The 8,621-nt window shown below is 45.7% G+C and overlaps 1 protein-coding gene across 1 annotated transcript in view; it reads left to right on the top strand.

Annotated features, from left to right (window-relative positions):
* PARP16 (poly(ADP-ribose) polymerase family member 16) overlaps window positions 1–5,298 on the top strand; it is a 26,193-nt gene extending 20,895 nt beyond the window's left edge. The window contains exons 3-8 of the mRNA XM_026040632.1: window positions 7–168; window positions 1,037–1,174; window positions 1,536–1,742; window positions 3,047–3,218; window positions 3,928–4,069; window positions 4,821–5,298. Coding sequence (XP_025896417.1) covers window positions 7–168; window positions 1,037–1,174; window positions 1,536–1,742; window positions 3,047–3,218; window positions 3,928–4,069; window positions 4,821–4,965 — 966 coding nt within the window. The 3' untranslated portion in view covers window positions 4,966–5,298. The remainder of the gene's footprint in view (window positions 1–6; window positions 169–1,036; window positions 1,175–1,535; window positions 1,743–3,046; window positions 3,219–3,927; window positions 4,070–4,820) is intronic.
* The last annotated feature ends 3,323 nt before the right edge of the window (window positions 5,299–8,621 follow it).

The raw sequence follows: 8,621 nt of genomic DNA, 5'->3' as shown, positions 1-8,621 counted from the left end.
GCCGAGGCCGCCGCGCGGCTGCGGGATGCGGCGGGCAGGGACCCGCTGGCCGCCGACCTGCGCTGCAGCCTCTTCGCCGCCGCGCTGCAGAGCTACAAGCGCGACTCGGCGCTCAGGCCCTTCCCGGGCCGCTACGCGCACGGCGACACCAAGGACTTCGAGGCGCTGGTGAGTGGCCCCGGGACGGGGCGGCCCCGCGCGCGGCCCCGGCCGCCTCCCCGGCCCGCTGCCGCCGCCGCGAGCGAGAAAACCCCGGGAAAACCCTCCTTTGTTCTCCCAGAGCACGGCTAGCGGCGAGGCCTGGCAACAAGGATGTGGTGGGGTTGTTAATACAATAGTCTGGACTGCAGAGCAGCTTTAAACTGCTGCTTTGCGGGGGTTATAGCCCACACAGCCCCACTTTGCCTTTGGAGCGAGGAAAACCACCTCAGCACCAGGTCAATGGGCAGTTTCCAGGCATAGTTTGCCTGGAAACTGGGGAAAACGGGAGATATTTCCCTTTCCCTACCCGGCAGAGGCCCTGTCAGGGCTGCACTTCAAGCCCCATAAGTTGCACATCCATTTAAGGAATCTAAACTTTAAAGTAAATTTGTTATTCTAGTCGATAAACTCCTCCTTGGGGCCTTCCAAGGCCAGTATTGAAAGGGGAAGAGATACCCAAGGGTGTTGGCCTTGTGCATAACAGTTAGCATAACTACTACATTTAATTAAAATAAGTGAGGGTGTGTATTTTAGTGGCCCGTATGCCCGTGGGGGTTATCACGCTTCAGATAAACTCCAGAAATCAGTGTGATATCAGCCCATCCTTCTGCATACCCTTCCAGACACTCATCACAAACATTTTATAACTTCCCCAGCATGTGAGAACACGTGACAGGCTTTCCCCAAAAGTCATTGCACACATTTATATCTCAGGACAAAAAACTGCTTTCCAGTCTACAGCTTATTAGGGTGAAATATTGTTTTGCTTTCGCTAGAGGTCTCTGTTTAATCGCGGTGGAAAGAAGGAAGTTTTACCAAATGCCTTTCTCCCCAGCTTGCAGATACAAATGCCTTACCAAGCCTAAAAGAGCTGCTAGAATCTGCCCCAAACACAGAGAAAAGGGCCTGGGATTTGTTTGGTTGGATTTTATCATCCAAGATCTTGATGATACAGAGTACTAAGAAGCAGGAGGTAAGTTTTCTGTTCTGAAAGTCTTGATCAGAATTGGCCTTTAAAAGCGAAGTTACATTTCAGAGTGACTGAACTTTGCTGGTCACTCTGAGAGCTTGAAGTTCTCCAGTTAATTTCCAGTCATGCTCTAACCTTTATTTTTCCTGCAAGAGCAACCCTGATTTAGCTTTGACAAAGAAGCACTTTGCTATAACAGAAGCCAGTAAAACACTGTCAGAATCCTTACAGCACACTTATTCCTTCGGAATTATGGGAGTAATGCAATGGGAGTATGTAATGCAGAGGGCATTAACACAAAATGCAGAACAACTTGGAAGACTAAGAGACAGTAACCTGACTCTCCATTCCTTCCATTTGAAAGTATGAGAAGATCCAAGAACTCACGGGGATGTCTGGTGCTGCTGTTCCCGCTCCGGATTTCCTGTTTGAGATCATGTATTGCGAGCAAATGAACGCCAAGTTTGCCGAGACCAGGGGAGAGCGGGACCTCATCTACGCATTCCATGGGAGCCGCCTCGAGAACTTCCACTCCATCCTGCACAACGGCCTGCAGTGCCACCTGAACAAGGTGAGGCTCTGGGCATTTCTTGTTGAAGAATCTCACTTGAAGCTGGTGACACTTTACAAAAAGCAGGCACAAATCCATCCAGAAATACAAAAATGTGCTTACAATCTTACACTGTTGTTTTCACTCCAGCGTAGACCTTTATGCATGAGGACGTTGGATTTTCCAATGCAGGCTGAGGTAAAAGCTAGGAGCAGCATGAACCCCTGCCCTGTTCTCCGGTGTGGCTAATTATGGCTATCCTTTCCTCCTTTGTAAAGAAATGTAATACCTCTGAAAATGTTGGCCAGTTTGACAGCCTTCAGCTGGAAAGTCCCTGTGCCTGGAAGAAGGTGGTGTAGGGTCTCTACAGGCAACACAGAGATCCTTTTTCTGCAAGGCTTCTCCAGCTTAGATGATCTATGTTGTGGGTGCTACTTGTAAACAGCTTTCTTTACATGGCTGGGCTAAGGGAGATGTTTTGTGGGGGAGAAAGGATTTGCAACAATTTTGACTCAACAAAAATTTGACTGGCATTTACTCCTAGCCCAGTGTGTCACCTAAAAATCATCTCTGACACAACAGCTCCACATCCTTCCAGTCAGCTGGACCATGCTTGGAGCAGTAACACTATTTTCAACAACCTAAATTTCTTTACCATTATCAGATTTTCTAACTCATTATCATAAAAATTATGACTTTTTTTCCACCCCACACACATCAGCAGAGTGTAGAGAAGAACAAAGCCTTTTTTTTCTCAGAAGGACACAGTTGGCACCAGCAGATTAGGAACTCTTTTTTTCCTCACATTCTCTGAGTAATGGCACATCATCTACAATAGGTTTACTGGGTTAACAATTTTAGATAGTGTGGCAAAACTTCTGACTCAAAGTTATTAAAGCAATTATACTTGAAAGGCTAAAAAGTGCTTACGTCTTCTTGCAAGGCAGGGTTCGAAAGGGGAGCAAAGCTTTGTCCGTGTGGGGAAGTTCAACTTGGTAAATCAGGTATCCCAGCAATTTTTCTTTCATATTGATACAGAATACTTAACTGACAAACTTAGCCTAAGTATGGGAAAGTGTGAGCCCTTACTCACCAACAGGCCTGCCAAGTAGGTGTTAATTTGAGGGCTAGGAGAAGACAGCCCTTTCCAAGACTCATCCTAACGAAGTTCTGTCAGGAAAGAAAACAGTGGGTGCATCCAACCCAACCAGGGCTGTAAGAAAAGCCTTTCTTGGTTTGCTCTCAGAACAGTCTGAAAATAACACCTGAACACTGTCTATAGCATGCACTACATACATTTAACATCTCTTTCTGCTCGGTTTCAGACATCCCTGTTTGGTGAGGGCACCTATCTCACCAGTGACCTGAGCCTGGCTCTGCTCTACAGCCCTCACGGGCTCGGTTGGCGCCAGAGCGTTTTGGGCTCTGTCCTTAGCTGCGTGGCTGTTTGTGAGATCATTGACCACCCAGATGTGAAGTGTCAGGTGAAGAAGAAAGGTGAGTCTATTGCAATAATAATAATAACTACATAATTTAGCTTTTGTTAGTACTTCTCATGTTTCATCCTTGTGCATATATGATACTATCATACAAACACCTCAGCATGGGGAATTTATGCCCATCAGTAGAAACTGTCTGGGGGCACCTTTTCTGATTGACCCCTCACAAAGGTACAGCCTTCTTGACAGTGAAAGAAACTTCTCTTAAGATAGACATTTCAAAGTTTGGAAATTATTTTGGTCACATTGTTTTTACTAATTTCAGTAGCCTGATAACACATGCTCCGCATTGCTTAGTCATGTCACTTGTGGTTGCCAGATAGGAGGCTCACAAACACATAAAAATGAATTTTATAAGATAGGAAACCTCTGCTCTGATTGCCCATCTGCTTTGGCAGCTTCCTGCTTGGAAGGCTCAATCCTTCAATGTTATTTCTCTTTCCCTGTTAATACCAGCAGCTGTTCAGGCACTCAGAGATCCATCCCCTTTTTACCCTGGCCCAAAGCATAATACCATCCATTCCACAGATAACTAGGAGTGGTGTAGCCTTAAGCAAACTTTTTGGTCTATTCTTGGATGCTAAGGGTGTCGTCTGGGAAATGCCAAGACTGGATCTCTGGTTATCTCATTCCCAGTATTGTGGGTGAGTGGGTTTAACTGTTTTTCCTTTTCTGTTCCTAAAAAGACATATTCTCTTCCCATGCAGATTCAGAAGAAATAGACAGGAAAAGAGCAAGAGTGAAAAACAGCGAAGGGGGCGATGTGCCACAGAAATACTTTGTTGTCACAAACAATCAGCTTTTACGAGTTAAATACTTACTAGTATATTCACAGAAACAGCATAGAAGGTAAGACTTCAGCTTTCCAGAGTGCCAGCTGTGCTATAACAGCCAGATAAACACATCTGGTTTATGCAAAACAGAAGGCAACCAGCAAGAAAGAGATGATTCAGTGCCAGAATTTGAGTTTAATATATTTTCTATGGAAATAAGGTTGAGATGCTTCCCTGCCAGAATTTAGCCCGTTTCCTGTGGAATCAGGCTTACACGATCTCAACACCTCTAAAGCCAGCTCCGCAGTTACCCTTCCCCCTTTCCTTATAATTCAACACTTGCAGTTTCAGCTAAATTGGGTTTTTCACCGAATCTGTAATAGCTTAGAAGGAATTTCTGAGACCTCAGTAGTCTGCCCACAACAGGAAACAAGAGAAATCCCAATGAGTATCCCTTAAAAGTGCAGTTTTAGTTCTGCTCTCCCTTGTTCCAAAGGGGCAGCATTCCTCAACTCATCAGCCTGTGTCTGCAGCTACAGTCCCGACACAGCTCCAAACCAGTCATGGAAAAAGGTGCAAATATAGGGAGAAAAGACTGAAGTTGGACATGTTGACTTAGGGTTCATGAGATACTAATTATAGGGAAAAGAGACAGTTTGTTGCATTGTTCATGGAGTAGCTTTCTCACTGCGTTAGCGTACTCAGTCATACAAAATAATGATCGAGTATACTAATATTTAAAATAATGATACTTAAAGCCTAAGATGATCTCTTTGCCAAGATATTTGTCTGTCTCTCACAGAATTCCTGCACTTCTCCCTTTGCAGGTCCCCTAGTCAAGCCTCCTGGCTTTCCACGCACCGGTTTGCTGTAATGATGATGCTCTACCTGCTGCTGCTAATGGTGATAGGGGCCAGCAATTCCCCCACCTTCCTCTACTACTGGCACAGAATGTTCGACTCAGAAGGATGAATTGCCTGGGATGATGAACTATTATTTTCACCATGTGCCTTAATAATAGCAAATTCACTGTGTACTGCATCTGTTGAAGAGCTCTGAATGTGAAGGTGCTTGGAGCTTTCCAATTCCGTCTACACCAAGTTATCCTCGTGGCATCTTTCCCTTTATTCTTATTTCTGTGCTCCCACGATTCAGGAGGATGCCCAGGACAGCTGAAGAGGGTTGTGATGGTGCAGTCTAGCATGAACCAATTGCTAAGGGTCCATAAAAAAAAGCTATTTAAAATTAATGAAAACTTAGTGGGACATTTTCTGTCAAGCTGGGGTAGTAATATTTGCATGCAGTGGGAAAAGAAGGTTTGCCTGTGTGTTGGAGAAGGCTGCCTGTAGCAGGTGTTAACCATTTTGCTCTCAGAATGTGTATTTAGTGATGTTTTTCATGTACCGATACAGATGGTCACATAAGACTAACTTTGGTTTTGGCCAGAAAATTTTATATTTGAGCATAAGAAGAAAACAGCATGAAATGGCAACTGAAGTGAGAGAAATTAAATGTTTTTAAAATTTTTCTTTTGTTTCTTTTTACATACAAAATCCGCATTTTGTGCACTCCATTATTACTTGCCTTGTTCTTAGTTGGATAGATCAGGCTGAACTAACAGCTCAGCATCAGTCCTAAAGGAGGGATTTCCTCTTAAACTGCCTTCTGCCCTATCTTTGCCACCAAGGGGGAGGGTGAAGCTTTCTATTTACACTGACGCCCGCCAGGCTTTTTAGGGTTGCTTGTTCCTTGGGATCCACCTTCCACATTTGCACCCAGATTGTAGAGAGAGGCAGAAAACGATTCAAACATGTACATTAACTAGCAGTAACACCCCAGCTATTTCCTGAAACACTTTTCAAAGAAATGCAGTAAAATGGAAATGGGGCTGGCATGAAAACCTTAGTAGAATTAACTTTGTGTAGACTTTAGGTCTCCAGGTGACAGCTCGTGCACAATACCACCTGCTCACAGGACAGGTCATCTATGTTCAGTTTGCAGAAAGATTTGAGTTTTTCATGGTCAGAATTACAGCAGTCACCCTCTTTGTGAGGTGCTTTGGCTCAATATTGACGTGTACAAGCCCAGTACATCTCACACTGGTCTTTTCTAATCCTGAAATAGGGAATTCTGACTGCATTTCAGGGGCCTGCTTGAAAAGAAAGGAGTAGGGCATGCGCAAATTCATTGCAGACCATAAAGAAGGAAACGTCCTCCCGCTTCTGCCCAAGGCTTTTGTATTTGCTGTTGTCACAAAACAACCCTCCACTAACTGAAACTGAAAACGGAACAAAGAAGGATCCTCTGATTAGTGCCCTCGGGCATGGGACAAGCGTGCTGAATGGCCCGGAAAAGCTAGATACCTGCCACTGTTGGAGCTTGCACTCTGGCCTTTAGTCGTAGGCTTGATAAATGCAGCTTTTCATTGCACAATGAACCTTAAGAAAAATAAATAAATCTCGTCACATATTCCCAGCACATGAGTATATGATTACAACCTTACTCATTAAATATTTCAAAGAAAATCTCGTCTTTCTCTGATGTTGTTCTGTTACCTAATTGCCAGAAATAATGACCCGGTAATCACGTTTTCCAACTCAAGCCTAAGAATTGGTTCATTTACAGCAACCCCTCTTGTTGGTGGATGCAGCTAGAAGCATTTATTCCAGTTAATTTTGCTGCCAGAACAAATTTATTTATTCACCATACAGCTCGCAAAACAAGAACATTATAATCCAATTCCCCATTGCCTTTTACAGTCCATTAATACCACTCACTGTTACAGCACATTGCGTTTCCGAGCCCAAGAAATGCGTGCACTAATTATAGCATTGATTTGAAATTAAAATATACATAAATATCACATGACGGCTTTTTTCTCAAAGAAAGGGATCTTCTGGGCACAACTGCACAGGCCAGCACTGCAGCTATATCACAACGTGACAGAGGAAGGTCCCGTGGAAAAAGCCACTGGATAGACTGACAAGAAAGAGGGACATGCAGGCGGGCACCCAGGGCCCAATATCCTGACACCCGCTTCCCAGGAGCCCTTCAAACGTCCCTCCTCGCTCTCCCCCTGCTTTTATCATTGCATTGCAGCTGGACACAAGCTCCTCGGTGCTTTAGCAAAGGTAACACCGTCCTCTTCAATAGCAGGAAAACGAATGCATTTAAGGTGCTCAGGTTCCCTAACGGACGAGCAAAACGCTTAATTTACGAGCACGGTGCTTGTTTGTGGTGCTCCCTGTTGCTTCGAGCATGTTTCCCAGCGCAGCGCCGCGCAGCCAGCTGGAAGAATTTGAGTGCTGTGCCGAGTAACCAACGAGATGATGAATTAACCCAAGGTTCATATTAGCCTCTTAAGCCACTCGCACAGCGCTTTGAGCATGTGCAGCGGTATAAAAACGCTAACGGGGAGTGATTCAGAGCTGCTTCCCGAGCACAGGATTAGTGCGTCTGGAGGAGGCAGCCCAGGGTTAGGGTGCAAAGCACTCAAACACAGAGCTACCCCCGCTTATTAGTGTGGGCGCAGAGCACTTGCATGGGAAATATCAAGAAAAGAGGTAAAAACAAAAGTTAGACACATCTGATCATGCAACAGATGCAAGAGCTGCAGCTGGTGTTTCACAATGGGGAATGGGAGCATTTGGGGCAAGTGGAAGATTTCTGTGTTGAGGGGAAATGGACAATATAGAAGTGGGAAAATGGTCCTAACAGCCACCAGAGGTGGAGGGCAGGTGCTGGGGACAGCAGTTGGAGGCAGGAGGAGGGAACTGCATCCCAGCTGAGGAAGCCGAGGAGCCAAGTTGCACATTCAAGTTTCACATTCACCATCAGTAACACGGAAATGTTTCGCTCTAGAAAGGACAGAGGGGTTTCAGAAATGCACGGTCAGAAACACAGGCACAGCTCTGCATCCAGAAAGACAGGTCCAGCCAGCACAGCCCCAACACTCCAATGAGGTTTGGGCTTCATTCCATATCCAGCAGAAACCCATTAGCTGCTGGGTCACCACGAAGCTGCTCAAACAGGGCTTCAGGGTCAGCACTTCCCTGGTTGCACCCTCCTCATTCCCTGCTTCATCTCATCCCACCCAAGTCACAACCTTCTCGAGATACCTATGGAAGAAAGTGCTTCTTGCTCCATGGAGAAGGTCTCGGAGCTCTCCTGCAGTTGGATAAGGAGGGACATGGGGCTCTCAGTGCATGCAAAGCACTGGGCTCTTCTCTCCCCCACAGCAGGAAGCTGGTGAATATCACGAGAAGGTTACAGACCCTTTCCCAGCAATTTGAGGCTCTTTATACACCTTGAGGATCTCTCTCCCCTTAGACACCTCCATCTATTTAAACCACGAAACCAAATGAGAGTCCGATGAATATTCCCCTGTACCACAAATCACTCCCCTCGCCATGCAGGGGACTCCCATGTGCACAGCTCAAGCTGAGGTGTCACAGAAGCAGCAAGCTCGGCTCCCCATTAGCACCCCATAATTGACCTTCAACAGAGCAAGCCCAGCAGACCTGCAAACACCATTTGACACCTCTCTGGCTTAAATCCCTCCTGCTCATCGCTGCAGGAGGAGAACATGGGGCAGCACCAATGCGAAGACCAAGTTTGCACCAGCATTC

Source organism: Nothoprocta perdicaria, unplaced genomic scaffold (genome assembly GCF_003342845.1).
Source record: "Nothoprocta perdicaria isolate Ctin4 unplaced genomic scaffold, notPer1 scaffold_26, whole genome shotgun sequence".
NCBI classification, from domain to species: domain Eukaryota; kingdom Metazoa; phylum Chordata; class Aves; order Tinamiformes; family Tinamidae; genus Nothoprocta; species Nothoprocta perdicaria.
The sequence above is the reverse complement of the archived record's forward strand: the minus strand, read 5'-3'. Positions and strand labels throughout refer to the sequence as shown.